Source organism: Octopus bimaculoides, chromosome 7, assembly GCF_046866305.1.
Source record: "Octopus bimaculoides isolate indiv1 chromosome 7, ASM4686630v1, whole genome shotgun sequence".
Classification (NCBI taxonomy): Eukaryota; Metazoa; Mollusca; class Cephalopoda; order Octopoda; family Octopodidae; genus Octopus; species Octopus bimaculoides.
In genome coordinates this window covers 35,492,934-35,514,888 of record NC_142934.1, presented here as the reverse complement: position 1 = coordinate 35,514,888, position 21,955 = coordinate 35,492,934, and the positions used below count along the sequence as shown (strand labels likewise).

The window sequence follows — 21,955 nt, the reverse complement described above, 5'->3', positions numbered from 1 at the left end:
TTTTAAAAAGGCTTCACACAGATACAGAACTTCAGCATTATATATTAAGATGGGCAACACACACGCACACACTAAATAAAAAAGAATGATAGGTATTTGTATGTATGTGTGTATTAATGTGTATTCTGTGTGCATGTATATATATATGGTTGTAAGTAAATGCGTTTTAAGAAAGATATTAAGAAAATTCAGTTTGTAAGGAATAAATGTTTGACTGTCGATCGTATTTGGAAGAGACTGACAGGTATTTGTATGTATGTGTTTTTTTGTATGTATGTGTGTATTTGTACGTATGTATGTATGAGTGTGTATTCAAAAACATCTATATTTACACTTTAAAGTTGGTTTTCACACTCAACCCTGTTCTGCAGAATCAGTGTAGCGACGGGAGGTTTGTACCCATCTCTACATTCTGAGTTCAAATTCCGCCGAAGTTGACTTTGCCTTTCATCCTTTTGGGGTCTAAAAAATAAGTACCAGTTGAACACAGGGGTCGATATAATCAACTATTCTCCACCTGCCCGAAGCCGCCCTTGTGGGAAAAATTTAAAATAATAATAATAATAATAATAATAATAATAATAATAATAATAATAATAATAATAATGATATCTGCCGATCAAACTCCCAACCCACAACTAAGTCTTAAGTGTATATATATATGGGCAACACACACACACACACTAAATAAAAAAAATTTTAGTAAGTAAAAGTGTTTTAAAAAAGATTGTTAAATTTTCAGATTAACACCGGCACGATTTTCACTACAGTGTTAGGGTTAGGACGTAAAAGTGGAAAATGTGGATTTCTATAAACTTTTAAAAAGGCTTCACACAGATACAGAACTTCAGCATTATATATTAAGATGGGCAACACACACACACACACACTAAATAAAAAAGAATGATAGGTATTTGTATGTATGTGTGTATTAATGTGCATTCTATGTGTATATATATATATGGTCGTAATAATAATGACCTCTGCCGATGAAAGTCCCAAACCACAACTAAGTCTTAAGTATATATATATATGGCCAACACACACACACACTAAATAAAAAAATGTTAGTAAGTAAAAGTGTTTTAAAAAAGATTGTTAAATTTTCAGATTAACACCCGCACGATTTTCACTACAATGTTCGAGTTGGGGTTTTAGGGTTAGGTAGGTAATCGTGCGGGTGTTAATCTCAAGATTTACGAAAAGATCTTCCAAAAAACTCACAGTTTGTAGGGAATGAATGTTTGTCGATCGTATTTGAAAAAGATGTGTGACTATTTTTTTTCTGTTGTTATCATAGTGAAGGACGAGTTAGAAATAACTTACAATTCCTGCCAATTAGAATGAGGTATATACATACATATGTAGTATTAAAATGAAACGATTAAAGTGAAACTGTCATTACAGTATTGAAATGTGATTGTTTCAGTTTTGATACTGAAATGGTTTTCTGTTACTGTCAGTGTTTCTCCTTCCTTTCTTTTTGTATTTGTTGTTGGATTGTTCGTAAAGGTTCATAAGAGAAAGTAGGAGTTGAAAGGATTTGTATTAGAAAGAGGAAATTAGATTTTATTAGGGAGAAAATGTTTACTTGTGTAGTTTTATGGATATTATTCGTTATAACGAATTTTTCCGAGTGAAAAAATGACAGTGACCTAACAAATTGTATTTAGAATATTAATTGCGATTCTTTAATCCAAGAAATTTGGAATTGTGTAAAAGTATGAATTTCAAACATACACACACACACACAGAAAATCTGCCTTTTATTGTATATATATATATATATATATATATATATATATATATATATATATATATATATATATATATATATGCACACACACACATATATGTATGTACTGTTGGCAACTTTTTTTTTCCTTCTGTGGACTTTCCCCTTTCTCCTATCCAATGAAGAGTACAGTTGAAATATCAAAAATTCTCTCTTTTTACTGAGCATCAAACTAATACATTCCTTGAGCATGTCCTCTTGTCTTTTATTGTTAATTTTATTGTTCATTTATTTGAATTGACTATGTGTGTGTGTGTATGTCTGTATGTATGTAGAAATGAATGCATGTGTGTATGTATGTTGAAATGTCTGGGTGTGTGTGTGTGTGTACTATGAGTGTATGCTAAGAATATGTTGAATATTTTGGGAGCATATTTATGGCACCATTTGATCCTAAACTGACTGACTGACAAAATAAAACACACCCTAAAATTTATTTTATTTTATCGTACTTTAACTATTTTTTTGCATATATATTTGCATGTGTGTATGTACGTGTGTGTGTGTCTGTCTATGGGGGTATAATTATGTTCATATGAATGTGTGTACATGCATGTGCATGTGTGTGTGTGTGTGTGCAAGTGTATGTGTGTTTTTGCACGTACAAGCTAGTGTGAGTGAGTGTGTGTGTGTACACATGCGTGTGAGTGTGTGTGTGTGCACGCACATGCAAGTGGTGTGGGTGATTGTATGTGTGTGTTTGTATGTGTGTGTTTGTATGTGTGTAAATTTAACTGAGAAACTCAAAACAGAGTTACAATTTGTAAACACCTAATGCTTTATAAACATCTACTGAAAAAGAAGTACTCTAAAATATTAGAGAAGTAATATTTAGGTTATTTGTTATGGCCAGTCAAAGACTGACAATTGGTTTTGCATTTATAAGGCACTTAAATGTATAGGTAACTCATCAGCCTCAAATGGCCAGAAGCACATATAACCTCTCTACAACTGGAGGGAGGAAAATGTTTTGGTCATTTAATTTTGTAAAGAAAAGTTCCAAAACAAAACTCTACTAGAGAAACCTTGGGCAAGGTGAAGTTATCACCCCTAGACTAGTACTGGTTATGTCTGTGGTGGACCTGCTGAAAATGTCCAAGGCTGGTAGCATTTTCTTAGTCGGTAAATGGTGAATTTCATGTTTCCAACATGAATTTCCTCTGATGAGGGTGCTGACTAAACACCTCTATTTTGGAGTTTAAAAAGGACCCTAAGTTGGGTGAGTTTTTCAGGAAAGAGCAAGAATCCTGAAAAACTCACTTGACCCAGGGTCCTTTTTAAACTGCAAAATAGATGTTTAGTCAGTGCCTTCATCATAGGAAATTTGTGTTGGAAACATGAAATTCACCATTTGCTGACTAAGGAAATGCTACCAGCCTCAAACGCCTTCAGTCAGCCTATCAGAGATATTACTCGTACTGGTCTAGAGGTGATAATTCTGCATAACCAAAGGCTTTAGCAGTAGAGTTTCATTCCAGAATTTTTTTTTTACAAAAATAACTGACCATGATATTTTCCTCCCTCCAGTTATAGAGAGAGGTTTTGTACCTCTGGCCACTTGAGTCAGATGAGCTGCCTATACAACTAAGGGCCTTATAGGTTCAAAACCAATGGTCACTCTCTGACCAGCCATAACAAACAACCTTCTATATATGTGTGTGTGTATACACAAGGTGCATTCCAGAAGTTTTGAAAGGTCTTTCAGGAGCAGCAATTATAACTGTCCTGGATTATTGTAATTTTGGTATAATATTACTATACATCTAATAAGCTAACCTGCCAACTTTTGTTATTCCAGATGGAAGGAGATGGCTGTAACATACTACTAAACATTACTTGCCACAGCTGACTAGCTTGCAGAATGCAGTCAGGGCACAAAAACAATTTGGAAGCTCACTATACAATAAAGTTTTGTGTTAGACTTAGCAAAAACGCTATAGAAACTAATGAAATGCTCCAGACTGCTTATAGATCAATTTGTATGAACCAAACATCTGTTTTCCATTGGTACAAAGTAAGTCCACTACTAAGCACATGATGATCCCTTTTTTCAACAGCACAGGCATCATCTACTTCCACTGGATTTCCTCTGATCTAGCAGTTCCAGAGGCTGTAGCAGGCAGTTCTTGTCAGTCAACGATATAGTTACTAGTACTTTTGTGCACCACAAGTCCGTATGAGAAATCCTCTCAAGGTAAATAACACAGTATTCTGTGTTCTAACACAACCTCTACATTAAGTTGGAGATCAAAATTGCCTTTTGGTATTAATACTGCTTCTGTTGCTATTAATTTTTTTTTTTAATAAGCCCACTATTTGTGGCACAAATACCTGAATAGACACTGATATTCTATATATATATATATATATATATATATATATATATATATATATATATATCATTGATGGGAGATTCAGCTGTATGTTATGTTGTTGCTGGACATGTGTCACTGAGGAGCCTAGAGCAGGGCAAAATCATGAGAGCTGACATTTCAGGCAGCTGTAGCAGACAGTTCTCATCTGTCAATGATATACACATGTGCATACATACATATATAGTAAAAGTTGAAGACTGAAGCTTATGATATTACTTTTATTTATTTCATGATTGACAACAGTTTCAGCTGTGAAATAAAAGAATACCATTAACTCAAATCTTCAATTCTTTCAACAACTGCATGCTGATTATTCTCAAGTAATGTTTATAGACATGTTTAGCAATAATGGTCTAGTTGTGCATGCTATATAAAGTATATTACATATAACCACCCAAAGAATTGCTTCATCAGAACACTATAAAAACAATACACTGAAATAACCAGTTACCTCACTGAAACATGAAACATTTAGCATTAATCAGAATGGGCAGGGTTAAAATTTAGAACTTTATCAAGAAAAGAAAAAGAAAGAAAGAAAAAGAAAATAACAAAGGAAACACATTGTTTGTTTTTGTTGATGCCTAAAGATAGAATTGAATGCCTAGCAGACCTCATGCTTTGTCAGTCTGCCAGATGGAGACTTGGTCAGAGTAGATCAAGACTATACAGTGATATCATGTTACTTTCCAGTCATCTTTGTGGCATTTTGCTTTTTATACAGGGTTTTAATGATAACTATGTAACAGACTTTACATAAGCATGTATGATTAGATCATTATTAAAAGATACGTCTAAAATATAATGTCTATAAATGTAATAGTCACTATAAAATTGTTGAAATAATTGTCAAATATAGAAAAAACGTAATATCATTAAACTTCAATCTTCAGTTTTTATTATTCATACTCTATGTTGGAAATGGTACTTGCAAATTTTCTGTTTATTCAAAATAAAAGTTTTCTAGAGGGATATTCTCCTTTTGCAATTTTCAGCTAGCTGCTGTAAATGCATAAATTATCTTATTCCTACTGATTCACTCCACACACACACACACACACACACACACACACAACAGGTGTGTGTGTGTATGCCTGAAAATGATGATAATTATACTGATTCATCATTATCATTTAACATTTGTTTTGCATGGTAACATGGGTGGGATGGTTTGACAGAATCCAAGTTGCAAGGCCACATCAAGCTCTAATGTCAGCTTTTGGCATAGTTCCTATAGTAAGATGCCCTTCCTAATGCCAACTACTTTATAGAATGTACATTTTTTGTGCCACCAGCACAAGTGAGGTCATCACATAAACTTGCAAGACAAGAAAAGAACAAGAAGAAAAAGAAAAGGTTCCCACCACTCAGAGTATTTGAAAGGCGAAGGTGGAGATAGGTGGCTTTATACCAAATGTTGAAAGGCTGAAATGTGATAAAAGAATAAACACAAGTATCTTGCTGCAGAGGAGATGCATGACTGAAAGTGATAAAAGGAAAGTAGTGATGGGGTGCTAGAGCAAACTCTCAAAGTACAAGAAGGGAGCATGAGAGAGGATACAGACAATGGGTCAAAGGAGTTGATGAGAGAGTGGATACTTTCATAAGATGGAGAGGGGAGAGTAACTGATGGTTAAAGATAAGGATAGAGTTAAATATAGTGAGTGATGAACAAGAGTGAAGGTATGGTTGAAGAAAAATACCAGTATGGAGAGGGTAAGGTGAGAGATATAGGAATTGCTCTAGAAAGGGAATAGATCAAGCAGTGGAATGATGTGCAAGATTTAGAAGCAATGGAGAGGGGGTTGATGCAGAAGAACATAGGAGTCTGTAGCAAGTGAGACACAATGATATGTATAAGAGGGTATTGAGAACAATAGTAGATAAAAGAGATGTTAAGAATGAAGTATAGTGGAGGAGTGAAAAGGATGAAAGCCCAGCAAGCATGTGATTGGTAGAAATGGAGTGGGCAGAAATGATAATGAAAAATGGAAGTGGTTCCCTGGGGAGGTGCTGGGGCATAACCACCAGAAGGAAGTGACATGTGTGGATTCTACTGTCACTCAGTTGATTATAGCAGTTAAGTTGTACTACAGATAGAGGAGCAATAATTGTTTGGGAATAAGAATTGGGAGAAATGCTTGATGAAGCAAAGAGAGGGGAGTGGGGGAAGAGCCCTGCACATACAAGCATACCAGGTGATTTTAGGATGTCAATTTTTGCTTGGGTGGATAGGTTTTCTCAAACATAGTACATTACCAATTATCTTAGTCCTCTGTAAGGCTCAGCATCATGAGATTATAGGCAGCAAATTATTATAGGATGATTTATTGGCAAAAACAATCTCACAGTCCAGCTGTTCACATTCTGAATTCAAATCCTACCAAAATCAGTTTGCTTTTCATCCTCCCAGAGTTCATAAATTAAACTACTAGTTATGTACTGGAATTGGTCAACTGCTGGTCTGTAAGAATAAAGTGACACACTAACCGAAGTACACATCTTTCACATCACTATTCTCTAGCTCCATTACCCTGCACTACAACCAACACAACACACACACACACACATTCTATTATTCATTCACACATACAAAACTGTTCTCTCTAGAAGTAGGTCTCAATAAAAGGATTAATGTAAAAAAATTATAGACACACACACACACACACACACACATAACCCCCATATGTGTGTGTATGTGTATGTATGTATGTATGTATGTATGTGAGTGTATGTATGTATGTATGTATGTATGTATGTATGTGTGTGTGTATATATATATACATACACACATGTATATCTTTAAGACTTTTATTTTGTCTGTTCAGGCTACTGAATGTTAAGACATGTTTTAATCTACTCAAACTGTTCATAGTTTAATGAAATATTCTTACCTTTGAATCTGATTGAAAAATCATAAGGATTATAGAGTGTTAGGACCTGTTTGTGTGTAATGGAGTCATCTAAATAGAATGACAATGACTGTGGAAAGACAAATACAGGAAGTTTGCCTTCTTCCAAGGGCAGCTTGAACATCTGTTTAACACCAGAGAGCTGTAATTACAACAAAATATAATATAAATTAAGTACATCATTTGTGTATGTGTATATATGCATATTCTATGTATATATATGCATATTCAAAAACTTGTACATTATATTCATCACTGTATTTTAAGCCAACTCTCAGTTTACTGACAGTATCACTGTATATGGCTTGAACAGCTTTAACAAGCCACTCCTCTACTCCTACCTTAGATACCACCAAATAAGAGAGCCTAGAACCCTGTTGAAAGCTTTCTCCACATCAACGACATACATACATACATATATATATATATATATATATATATATATACACACACATACATATATATACATATATATATGTGTGTGTGTGTGTATGTGTGTGTATATATGTAAGCGCAGGAGTGGCTGTGTGGTAAGTAGCTTGCTTACCAACCATATGGTTCCGGGTTCGGTCCCACTGCATGGCACCTTGGGTAAGTGTGTTCTACAATAGCCTTGTGAGTGGATTTGGTAAATGGAAACTGAAAGAAGCCTGTTGTGTGTGTGTTTGTTCCCCCACCATCGCTTGACAACTGATGCTGGTGTGTTTATGTCTCCATACCTTAGCGGTTCGGCAAAAAAGAACAACAGAATAAGTACTTGGCTTACAAAGAATAAGTCCTGGGGTTGATTTGTTTGACTAAAGGCAGTGCTCCAGCATGGCCACAGTCAAATGACTGAAACAAATAAAAGAATATAAACATACATATGTATATAGATTATATATATATATATATATATATATATATATATATATATATATATATATCATCATCATCATCATCGTTTAACGTCCGCTTTCCATGCTAGCATGGGCTGGACGATTTGACTGAGGACTGGTGAAACCAGATGGCAATACCAGGCTCCAATCTGATTTGGCAGAGTTTCTACAGCTGGATGCCCTTCCTAACGCCAACCACTCTGAGAGTGTACTGGGTGCTTTTACGGGCCACTGGCACAAAGGCCAGTCAGGCGGTACTGGCAACGGCCACGCTCAAATGGTGTATTTTATGTGCCACCCGCACAAGAGCCAGTCCAGAGGCACTGGCAACGATCTCGCTCGAAAGTCCTTACACATGCCATGGGCACAAGTGCCAGAAAGGCGACGCTGGGCACAGGTGCCATCTCGATTTCGCTTTTGCTTGTCCCAATAAGTCTTCGCAAGCTGAGTTTCGTGTCCAATGAAGGAGACGACGTTGGCATGGGTGCCAGTCGTCGAATTTAGTTCGGTTTCGATTTCACTAGCCTCAACTACCTCTAGTTTTTCCCCCTGGAATGAGATAGAAGTTTGTTTCCTGTTTGTTTACAGTGTTTATTGCATCTGAATATCTGCCACATACAAAAACTAACTTCCTAGTTAACCTGCCTTTGATATTGCTGCACCTCTTATGTGTCCATAGCTTGCACTGGGTACATCTTATCGAGTTACTACCTACACCTTTTCTATATATTGAGCAGGGCCATCTACCTGAAGGAGTTTGTGTTTTATCTACCTTCTTACTTATTAGGACTTTGGTTTTAGCTAGGTTGACTCTAAGGCCTTTCGATTCTAGTCCCTGATTCCAAACCTGAAACTTCTCCTCTAGTTCTGATAGTGACTCAGCAATTAGTGCAAGGTCATCAGCATAGAGGAGCTCCCAGGGGCATCCTGACTTGAATTCCTCTGTTATCGCCTGGAGGACTATGATAAATAGAAGGGGGATGAGGACAGAGCCTTGGTGGACCCCTACCTCTACCCAGAATTCATTACTGTTCTCATTTCCAACCCTCACCTTAGTGACAGCATCTCTGTACATGGCTTGCACAGCTCTCACTAACCATTCTTCTATCCCAAGTTTCCTCATTGACCACCAGATAAGGGATCGGGGGACCCTGTCAAAGGCTTTCTCCATGTCAACGAAAGCCAGGTAGAGAGGTTTATCCATGGCTAAGTATTTCTCCTGCAGCTGTCTTACCAGAAATATAGCATCGGTGGTGCTTTTCCCTGGCATGAACCCAAACTGCATCTCATCTAATCTGACTTGCTCCCTAATTAGTTGGGCTATGACCCTCTCCGTGACTTTCATTACCTGATCTAACAACTTGATGCCTCTGTAATTATTTGTGTCTAAAGCGTCACCTTTACCTTTGTAGCAGTTGACTATGGTGCTGCTACACCAATCATTGGGTATGACTCCTTCATGAATCACCTGGTTAACAATACGGGTGACTAGGCTATAGCCAACACTACCTGATATTTTGAGCATCTCTGCAGTGATACCTGATGGGCCAGGGGTTTTCCCTGTCTTCATACTCTTAATTGCTTTATCTACAATGGTACTGTCAATTCGGATAGCTGGCTCTCTTTTTCCCATTCATTCTCTTTATTGAGCAATCTTTTGTAGTGGCGGCTCCAAACTTCTTTCTTTGCAGCCTCATTCAGTTCAAGTGTACCATCATCCATGCGAACACATTTGTTTTCCACAACATCACTATTCTCTCTCACACACTGTATTGCAACAGGAAATACTTCAAGTCTTTGGTCCTCACGGCACAGAACATTGGTAAACTTTTTCTTATCTGCTTCCCCTCTGGCTAGATAAACCTGTCTCCTAGCTTCCCTTCTTGCAGTCTGATACAATTCCCTGCTCTCTCCGTTCTTCCAGTCCTTCCAAGCCTGTTTCTTTTGTCTAATAGCCCTGTCAACCACCTTGTTCCACCACCATGTTACTTTGGGTCGGGAGGGGACTTTACACCAGCCACAAATCTGATCAGTGGCTCTCAACAAGTTGTCTCGTAGAAACTTCCAGTTGTCTTCCATGTTATATGATGCTATATCCCCTTCTATTTCGTCAAATGCTTCGAGTAGTATGTCCCTAAATCTCTGTCCATATGCAGGATCTTTTCCGCTGACATACTACGACGAAGTCTCCAAGATGCAGATAAGATAGAGATTTTTATTTATTTACGGCCTCAAACATCTCATACCTTCGCGCTTTAGTCTGCCCTCTATTATTTATCTTGTTTCTCTCCATGAAATTCAATTGAATTCAGTTTTTGTCTTAAATTCATACTTATTCATTTTCTAAGCTTCCTAAATTCATGCTACATATATATTCTATTCACCTAGATTTCATTGCTCTTTTAAAAATTACGATTTATGCATTGTTGTCTCTCAAATATTTAAAATCTACAATTAAGAGCCCTATCTACTCGCTGACGGTACCTACCCACCCCTACCCATTTTCCTTTATTCAAAATTCTTATCGCTCCTTAAAATTATGGCTTTTAAGTGTTGATTTCTCAGCCCAAGAATTACAGCGTGATGTGCTGCTTGACTGGTCCCCCCTCTCTCTCTCTCTTTATATATATATATATATATATATATATATATATATATATATGATGATGATGATGATCTTTTCTCCCGCCATGCCTCTGTCTACCCCTCCATCCTCTCTAAATCAGTCCCTCTCTCTCTCTCTCTCTCTCTCTCTCTCTCTCTCTCTCTCTCGTAGTTTTTCCTTAAGGTCTTCAGGTTCTGGCTATATATAAATGAGAAATCCATTCTAAATTATCTCAATCTCTTCTCCGCTGACATACTACGACAAAGTCTCCAAGATGCAGATAAGATAGAGATTTTTATTTATTTACGGCCTCAAACATCTCATACCTTCGCGCTTTAGTCTGCCCTCTATTATTTATCTTGTTTCTCTCCATGAAATTCAATTGAATTCAGTTTTTGTCTTAAATTCATACTTATTCATTTTCTAAGCTTCCTAAATTCATGCTACGTATATATTCTATTCACCTAGATTTCATTGCTCTTTTAAAAATTACGATTTATGCATTGTTATCTCTCAAATATTTAAAATCTACGATTAAGAGCCCTATCTCCTCGCTGATGGTACACCCGCCCTCCCACCCCCTCCACCGGAAGTGCATTCCTCTGTCATCCTGTCATCCTCGGCTGTCTCCCGGAACCCATCTAGTGGCCTTGGCCATCCTCTCCCCTACCTTTGGGTAGCGCATTAAGTTTGAGAAATGTTTGCAGGTTGTAGGTACTGTTTTGCTTATGAATTCTTCCAATTGCAAGTTTTCTTTTCAGGTACACGACACTGCTTTTCCCCTTCCCAGGCTACAGGCCCACACCCCCAACACCCATACTGTTAGGATTGGCACTCTCAACGTCGGCACGCTGAAAGGTAGATCTGGTGAAATTGTTGAGATGCTTGAACGGAGACGCGTAGATATGTGCTGCATCCAGGAAGTAAGATGGAGAGGAGGTTCTGCGAGGTTCCTCACAGGCAAAGAACACAGGTACAAGATTTTCTGGGCAGGGAACACTGACGGGGTCGGGGGCGTAGGAATACTTCTAGCGGAGAAATGGGTGGATAAGGTAATCGAGGTCGTTAGAGTAAGTGACAGAGTACTTAAGATCAGACTAGTGCTTCATCATAGATTAGCTACTGTCATCTCAGCCTATGCACCTCAACCGGGGCTACCAGATGGTCTGAAAGACCAATTCTATGACACCCTCTTGCAAACTACCTCGTCGACGAGGGACAGGGACCTTCTCTTTGTGGCTGGAGACTTCAACGGTCATGTCGGACGTCGTGCTGGAGGCTTCCATGGCATACATGGAGGCTATGGCTTCGGTTCCCGCAACGAGGAGGGAACCAGACTGCTGGAGTTCTGTGATGCAACCGATCTTATGGTCTGCAATACCAACTTCAGGAAACCTGCCAGTCACCTAGTCACCTACCGCTCCGGCAGACACTCTAGCCAAATCGACTACATCCTCGCCAGAAATAGGGAAAGAGGGCGGCTTATAAATGCCAAAACCTACCCTGGCAAAGAATGTACCCCACAACATAGATTAGTAGTTAGCGACTTTGGGATCAAGGCAAAATGGGTGCCCAGAATTAGACAGGCTTGGAGGAGAAGGGTGTGGAAGCTTAAAAGACCCTGCAAACGGACAGAGACTTAGAGACAAGTTACTTGAAGCATTTAACGAAATAGAAGGGGATATAGCATCATACAACGTGGAAGACAATTGGAGATTTCTGCGGGACAACCTGTTGAAAGCCACCGACCAGATTTGTGGGTGGTGTAAGGTCCCCTCCCGACCCAGAGTAACATGGTGGTGGAACAAGGAGGTAGACAGGGCTATTAGACAAAAGAAACAGGATTGGAAGGACTGGAAGAACGGTGGTAGCAGGGAATTGTACCAATGTGCCAGAAGGGAGGCTAGGCGACAGGTTTATTTAGCCAGAGGGGAAGCAGATAAGGAAAGATTTGCCAATGTTCTGCGCTGTGAGGACCAAAGACTCGAGGTATTTCGTGTTGCAAGACAGTGTAGGAGAGAGAATAGTGATGTTGTAGGAGAGAAATGTGTTCGCATGGATGATGGTACGCTTGCATTAAATGAGGATGCAAAGAAAGAGGTCTGGAGATGCCACTACGATAGATTGCTTAATAAAGAGAATGAATGGGAGAAAGAGAGCCTGCCGTATGTCGACCCAATAGAGGGACCAGCTATCCGAGTTGATAGTACCAGGGTAGATAAAGCAATTAAGAGTATGAAGACCGGGAAAGCCCCCGGCCCATCAGGAATCACTGCAGAGATGCTCAAAATATCTGGCAGTGTTGGCTATAGCCTAGTCACCCGTATTACGAACCAGGTGATACACGAAGGAGTCATACCCAATGACTGGTATAGCAGCATCATAGTCAACTGCTACAAAGGTAAAGGTGACGCTTTAGATACAAACAATTACAGAGGCATCAAGCTGTTAGATCAGGTTATGAAAGTTACAGAGAGGGTCATAGCCCAACTAATTAGGGAGCGAATCAATTTAGATGAGATGCAGTTTGGGTTCGTGCCAGGTAAAAGCACTACTGATGCCTTATTTCTAGTGAGACAGTTGCAGGAGAAATACCTAGCTAAGGATAAACCTCTGTACCTGGCTTTCGTTGACATGGAGAAAGCCTTTGACAGGGTCCCCCGATCCCTTTTTCTGGTGGTCAATGAGGAAACTTGGGATAGAAGAATGGTTAGTGAGAGCTGTGCGAGCCATGTACAGAGATGCTGCCAGTAAGGTGAGGGTTGGAAATGAGTACAGCAATGAATTCCGGGTAGAGGTAGGGGTCCACCAAGGTTCCGTCCTCAGCCCCCTCTTATTTATCATAGTCCTCCAGGCAATCACAGAGGAGTTCAAGTCAGGTTGCCCCTGGGAGCTCCTCTATGCTGATGACCTTGCCCTAATTGCGGAGTCACTATCAGAACTAGAGGAGAAGTTTCAGGTGTGGAAGCAAGGTCTAGAATTGAAGGGCCTTAGAGTCAACCTAGCTAAAACCAAAATCCTAATAAGTAGGAAGGTAGATAAAACACAAACCCCTTCAGGTAGGTGGCCCTGCTCAGTATGTAGAAAAGGAGTAGGTAGTAACTCTATAAGATGTACCCGGTGCAAGCTATGGACACATAAGAGGCGCAGCAACATCAAAGGCAGGTTAACTAGCAAGTTAGTTTTTGTTTGTGGCAGATGTTCAGGTGCAATAAAGACTGTAAACAAACAGGAAACAACTTCTATCTCATTCCAGGGTGAAAAACTAGAGGTAGTCGATAGCTTCCGCTATCTGGGCGACCAAGTTAGTAGTGGGGGTGGGTGCGCTGAAAGTGTAGCTGCTAGAATAAGAATAGCCTGGGCAAAGTTTAGAGAGCTCTTACCCCTGCTGGCGACAAAGGGACTCTCACTCAGAGTAAAAGGTAGACTGTATGACGCCTGCGTACGAACAGCCATGCTACATGGCAGTGAAACATGGGCTGTAACTGCTGAGGACATATGTAAGCTCGCAAGGAATGAAGCCAGTATGCTCCGTTGGATGTGTAATGTCAATGTGAATACCCGTCAGAGTGTAAGTATCTTGAGAGAAAAGCTGAACATTAGAAGCATCAGTTGTGGTGTTCAAGAGAGACGATTGCGCTGGTATGGACATGTGGTGAGAATGGATGAGGATAGCTGCGTGAAAAAGTGCCACACCCTAACAGTTGAGGGAACCCGTGGAAGAGGTAGGCCCAGGAAGACCTGGGCTGAGGTGGTGAGGCAAGACCTTCGTACATTGGGCCTCACCGAGGCGATGACTACTGATCGAGACCTTTGGAAATGTGCTGTGCGTGAGAAGACCCGGCAAGCCAAGTAAGATCGTTGCCAGTGCCCCTGGACTGGTTCTTGTGCGGGTGGCACATGAGATGCACCATTTTGAGCGTAGCCGTTGCCAGTACCGCCTGACTGGTACCCGTAGGATTTCCGAGCGAGATCGTTGCCAGTGCCCCTGGACTGGCTTGTGCGGGTGGCACATAAAAGACACCATTTCGAGCGTGGCCGTTTTCGTGCGGGTGACACGTAAAAGCACCCACTACACTCTCTGAGTGGTTGGCGTTAGGAAGGGCATCCAGCTGTAGAAACTCTGCCAAATTAGACTGGAGCCTGGTGTTGCCATCCGGTTTCACCAGTCCTCAGTCAAATCGTCCAACCCATGCTAGCATGGAAAGCGGACGTTAAACGATGATGATGATGATGATGATGATATATATATATATATATATATATATATATATATATATATATATGCAGGATCTTTATATATATATATATATATATATATATATATATATATATATATACGCACATACATATGTATGTGTATAAAATCAAATAAGTATCAGGATGTCAGGTATAATGCAATATGACCATTTCAAGCGGCTCCATTTAATTGAACAATGTAAGCATTACATCAATTTAAATACAGTACCATCTTCTGTTCCAAAAAATATGGATTTTCAACAGACAAGATATACTAATATAATTTTTCTCAAATATTTTATCAGAGTATGTTTTCTCAAATATTTTATCAGAGTATGTACTGATATAAGTAGATATAATAGTATAAAAGTATGGCATAATCATACATGTACAAAAAGGATTTATATATATATATATATATATATATGTATTACACGTATATAAGGGATGACCACCAGGTGGACATCCAATATACTAGAAAGAGCGGTACATAACTAATTCTTTATTCTGTTTATTTCTCATTTTGTCTTGTTCTGGTGTCTTGCGAAGTTTTTTCTGGAGAATATTATTTTTCTTTGTGGTTGGGTCATTGATGACCTCTTTCTAGCATATTGGATGTCCACCTAGTGGTCATCCATTATACATGTGTAATACAATTTTTTCTGAATTTTCAGATTTTTTTATATGCTAGGCCACTTGGTTTTAAATTGAATTAATATTCAATTTATCACTCTATATATATATAAATATATATATGTATATATATATATATATATATATATATATATATATGTGTGTGTGTGTGTGTGTGTGTATATATAGAGAGAGAGAGAGACTAACGTGAACAGTCATGAATTTAAACTGGTGGTCCACACTGACGAAGCTCAAGGTTGAATAACCAAAAGCAGAAACCTGGTTTGTGGATATCCGAAATTGCATAATATTTTTATTTGTGTTGTTAAATGTTTTAATTCGGTCTGTTTTCCTCGCATACTGTTTTTCTCTGTTATATTGGTGCGCTACGGTGGATTATTTAAGACTTGGCTCTTATTTCGAGCAGGTAGATGCTCATTAAGCATCATTACGATATTTCATAGCTCGATAAAGCTATCATAACTGCGTTCCACCAATGCTACTACTGGTGATATCATCAAATTTTGAATTTATCCACAGATGATATGAACAGTAGTGACATCTAACTTCAAATCTCAGTGTTTGAATATTTCATTTATATATATATATATATATATATATATATATATATATATATATATATATATATATATATATATATGTATATGTATGTATATATATGTATGTATATATATATATAGTGTCCTTTGTTTGTATAAAATATTTAAATTGAATTGAATTTATAATTGTTCAATTCATTGTTTTTTCTTCCATATATATATGTACACACACACACATTCTCTTTTTTTACTCTTTTTCTTGTTTCAGTCATTTGACTGTGGCCATGCTGGAGCACCGCTTTTTAGTCAAGCAAATCAATCCCAGGACTTATTCTTTGTAAGCCTAGTACTTATTCTATTGGTCTCTTTTGCCGAACCGGTAAGTTACGGGAACATAAACACACCAGCATCGGTTGTCAAGTGATGTTGGGGACACACACACAGACACACAAACATATACACACACATACATATATACAAGAAGCCTCTTTCAGTTTCCGTCTACCAAATCCACTCACAAGGCTTTGGTCGGCCTGAGGCTATAGTAGAAGACACTTGCTCAAAGTGCCACGCAATGAGACTGAACCCGGAACCATGTGGTTCGTAAGTAAGCTATTTACCACACAGTCACTCCTACATGTTTACATAAAGAATATATTATAAGGCGTAATATAAATAACTGAAAAAATATCAATTTAAGTACCATATTGCATCACATCTTATCATGCATACCTGCAGAGAGATGTAACATACTCTGCGATTCATAGAATGTTATACCAGTATATGCGAAGGTAAATAGGAATGCAAAATATAAAAATTCAATATTGTATAAAAATTTAACAATATACAATAAAAAGAAAACATGAAAGATAAGAAATATACAAAGATAAGAACTCAAATAATAAGAATTAATAAAAAATTAATAAGAAAAATATATAAAGCCAGGAGATCAAAATTAAAATAAAAATGAAATGTTAATAGGTATGCAAATAATGAGGACATTTCAAGGTATTCCTACCAAAGTAGATTAAGGTGTAGGTAAACTAAGATGAGGATATTGGATGCAGTTTTATAAATTATAATATTACAGGTGCTATTGTATGTATGATTGTATAGTTCTTATGGGTGTAAGATTTATTCAAGAGAGGCTTACTATCTCATAACTCACTATGAATATACTCAATGGGATTGATAGGGTAGCAAGTCATAGAATTGAAGGAAAGGACAGTGTAATCACCGTATAGGATGAAATCAGACTAAACAGGTATGGGTTACCAGAGGATAATATTATGTATAATACATCACATAACACAATACATAGCATATGTAATACAATATAATATATAATATCCTACAATAGAGGGTAAGTTATAAAGGATACAACATCAGAAGCTAATTTCTACCATCAAATCCAAAGTATGATGAGTATAATATTATTTGTTTCGAAAATATTTAAATGTGCGGGTGATGCTATGCACGCATGATACCCTTAGGTCTAATCTATTATTAATTAGGTTGTTGTTGTCTCTATAGTTAAATTCATAAATTTCCATAGAACAAAGCTCACATCCATATCTACTATCTCTATATGGCTGTGCCTTCCATACTATATCCTATAAGTAAGTCATATTTAGGAGAAAATAGGAAAAATTGGAAAAGGAGACAAACGCTCAGAAAACATTTATATCTTCACACCTTCTACATATGTTTTGATGGATGCAATCAAAATACATCCGACAGGAAGAATTATGGTCAGCTATGCATCAATCTCATCAGGGATGATATAAACAGCAACACTTATCAAATAGACATTTTTACAGATATAGGAAGCCCTAGAAAGTGTGACATATTTATATGCATATGCATGGACACGTACACACATGCATATATGCATATATGCAGCATGCATACATAACCATATATATATATGTGTATGTATTTGTATATATATATTTGATTTAGTCAAATTCTTTAGTAATGTGGGCCTAAGTTTTTCCTTTGATGATGACAGAACTAAGGTTAACTTCCTCAATCTTACTCTAAACATAAATACAGCCTTGTATTTCCCATACCATAAACCTTCAACTAACCTGAAATACATCAGTGTCTTTAGTAATCACCATAACAAAAAACTTGGTTAAAAACATATCACTTAGAATTTCTAAATTATCTGCTAATGAAACCATTTTCAATAGTAATGCTGACTTTTATAACTCAGCTTTACATAAAGCATGATATAAGAAACAGATTAAATATTATAACCACTTTGGCCTTAACTATCTAATGACACTAACAGTAGTAGTAACAATAATAGACGCAATAACAACAAGAGTACTTATCTTGTCAATATTCCAAATAATGCCCAATTTCATCAAAATAACCATTCTTCTAACTCTTGTAATCCTAAAAATAAACAGTCAAAGGTAAGTAACCATGCTTCCTCTTCCTTTTTAAGCTACAATAATAACACTAGGTTTTTTAATAATAATTCTCGCAAACAATCACACAACCCTAATAAAAATATTTGGTTGATTATTCCATACGGTAAACAAGTATACAGTAACATTACCCTCTAATTTCATCAAGCTGTATACCCTATGTTCATTGTTTTAATAATCAGTTGCATCTTGTGGTTAACACAATAAAATGAATCCCAGAATTAACTATGTTCTTCGACACTTAATATTCTTCATAATTTTATTAAAAAGCCAAGGGTAACTAGTCTCTGCAGAGGATTGAAATTGCCACGTGGCAATTTCAATCCTCTGCAGAGACTAGTTACCCTTAAATATTAAAGAGTCTCTCAGTTTGGTTATTTCACTCTTGGCAATCTTAAAAAGCCCAAGGCCATGATGTATATCACAATTGTGTTTACTGGCCTAATTATATGCAAAAATTTGCTAAGAACAAGGGCTAGAAAAACAAACCTTTTGGAATGAACTTGATGTAAAATTTCAATTGCCTCAATACATGTTTTTGAATCTGATGAATCTGTGCACTCAGTTAGCAAACCAACAATTTTGGAGTGATTTTCTATTATAGAAGCAATGGCACTGAAATGACCTTGTTCTTAGCAAATTTTTGCATATAATTAGGCCAGTAAACACAACTGTGATATACATCATGGCCTTGGGCTTTTTAAGATTGCCAAGAGTGAAATAACCAAACTGAGAGACTCTTTAATATTTGATGAGATTCTAAAACAAATGAGTCAATTTAATGTTATTGAGGAATGCATGCGTCGAAAAGCTTTGGGTCCCAACGTTTTTCAGATTATGTTGCTGAAACTCTGGTACCATACCAAGATGACTGGATAATCTTTCACTGCAAAATTTATTTTTTGATCGTCAATGAAAGCTTGGGAGAGCTAGATAATAGACTTTTAGAGCAAAACGATAGCATATATTCTTCCTTGGCAAGTCTACTACCAATGCCTGAGACATTTTTGAATTTTCATGGTTTAAAACCTTTGAGCAATTCAGTTAATTGCGATAAATCGGCCTTGCTGTCTGAACTTACTGTGGCTAAAGCATACATTTCCAAACAAAACGTGATGACACTGCTGGATATTTTTGGATCTTTACGTATAGTACAGGATGCCTTTACAAATGTTTATCTATTGTATGGTGCAGCATTAACATTTGGATCTAGCACAGCCACATGAGAGTCATCATTGTTTTCGACACTAACTCGAATTAGGACACCTTTTGATGAAATATGAAGCACCAGTGAAAATCAAACCTCGTGATGCATGCTTCCCTTAGTAAATACAAATCAAGTATATAGACAAGGATGATTTTCTTAATTTTTTTGCATTGTGTTGCCATAGATTGCAGTTGTATTAAATAAATGTAACCTGATTTTATTATTTCATGTTGTGAATTCTCTTGAAAGACATAATCAAATTTTATAAACAGTACGGTTTTTAGAGTTCTGTTCAGCACCCCCAGCTGTCAAGATAGCGTACCCCTTCCCAGTTGCAATTAGCTGGCTACATGGTTGTTGTGTAGCAGTCCAGTAGCTTTGTACTTCTGAATTACTTAGGCAACTTTGTTTAAGCTAATATGTATCCGTTTGCTAATTAACTTATATCCTAAACCATTTTTGGGCAAATTAAAAATGGTTTTCTTCATATCTTCAGACAATTCTTTTCCTTTTCATACCATTTTAATCACAATGAAGAAGATTTTCACCATGGTACACAAATCAGAATTCCTGCAGATGCAATAACAATGGCCGGTGCAAAGATGCTAGAAGAAATAATCTATTAGAATTGACATTATCAGCAATATCTGAATATAGTAAAAAACATGTGGATAAAATATTGAATATAGCTAATTTCCTTTAGGGTGTACATACTTTTGTGAGATACTGTGTATATATACATATATACACACACACACACACACACACATCTGTATATATATAAAAGGCAGGATGTGTGTGTGTGTGTGTGTGTGTGTGTGTACGTGAATGTAATTTATGCATGTACACAAATTAGCACGCATGTTACTCCAATTTTAGGACATTCATCATGACCCAAGCTGTATTTTTGTCAACTTATTTTTCCCAGAGGCACCAGTGAATAGTAGTAAAAATAAATTTTCAACCAAAACTTTTAAGAATTTTCAAGTCGGAGAAATCCACCATTGTTTACAAACAGGAGTTAAGTCCCCTTCTAGCGACAAGTAAGTTTTTGTTAAGACTTTTGGGTTTTTTTTTTCCATCAAGGAAAAAAGTATATTGTCAATATACAGGAAACACACAAACACACGAACATGTACGCGTACAAAAAACATGCATGCAATAGGTATACATACGTAAGCGTGTATATGTATGTGTGTGTGTGTGTGTTTGTGTGTGTGTATATATATATATATATATATATATATGAATACGGTAGATAGCGCTGATGCCAGGAACCGCGTATGTAGTAGAATGCCTGTGTATACATACTTGTATATGTATACATGTGAGTGACGGGATATCTGAGTATGGTTATGCACATCATCATCATCGTTTAACGTCCGCTTTCCAGGGGCACTGGCAACGATCTTACTTGGCTTGCCGGGTCTTCTCCCGCACAGCACATTTCCAAAGGTCTCAGTCAGTAGTCATCGCCTAGGTGAGGCCCAATGTACGATGGTCTTGCCTCACCACCTCAGCCCAGGTCTTAGTACTGGTGAAACCAGATGGCCGCACCAGGCTCCAATCTGATTTAGCAGAGTTTCTACAGCTGGATGCCCTTCCTAACGCCAACCACTCAGAGAATGTAGTGGGTGCATATACGTGTCACCTGCACAAAGGCCAGTCAGGTGGTACTGGCAACGGCCACGCTCAAAATGGTGCAATTTATGTGCCACCCGCACAAGAGCCAGTTCAGGTCACTGGCAACGATCTCGCTTGAAAATCCCACGAAGGCCAGGCAGGCGGCCCTGGCAACAGTCACGCTCAAAATGGTGCATTTCTTGTGTCACAAGCACAAGAGCCAGTCCAGGGGCACTGGCAACGATCTTGATTGAAAATCCCACGAAGGCCAGCCAGGCGGCACTGGCAACGGCCACGCCCAAAATGGTGCATTTCATGTGTCGCCCGCATATGAGCCAGTCCAGGGGCACTGGCAACGATCTCGCTTGAAAAATTTCATGTCACCCGCACATGAGCCAGTCCGGGGGCATTGGCAATGGTCTTGCTCGAAAAATTTCATGTGTCGCCCGCATCTGAGCCAGTCCAGGGGCACTGGCAATTTCATGTGTCACCCGCACAAGAGCCAGTCCAGGGGCACTGGCAACGAACTCGCTTGAAAAATTTCATGTGTCGCCCGCACATGAGCCAGTCCAGGGGCACTGGCAACGGTCTCAATCGAAAATCCCATGAAGGCCAGCCAGGCGGTACTGGCAACGGCCACGCCCAAAATGGTGCATTTCATGTGTCGCCCGCACATGAGCCAGTCCAGGG

At 38.0% G+C, this 21,955-nt stretch overlaps 1 protein-coding gene across 1 annotated transcript in view; it reads right to left on the bottom strand.

The window, feature by feature from the left end:
* LOC106883409 (motile sperm domain-containing protein 1) overlaps nt 1-18,454 on the bottom strand; it is a 107,488-nt gene extending 89,034 nt beyond the window's left edge. The window contains exons 1-2 of the mRNA XM_089355163.1: nt 18,337-18,454; nt 7,065-7,226 (exon numbers count right to left, since the gene is read on the bottom strand). Coding sequence (XP_089211289.1) covers nt 7,065-7,206 — 142 coding nt within the window. The 5' untranslated portion in view covers nt 7,207-7,226; nt 18,337-18,454. The remainder of the gene's footprint in view (nt 1-7,064; nt 7,227-18,336) is intronic.
* Between the last annotated feature and the right edge of the window lie 3,501 nt (nt 18,455-21,955).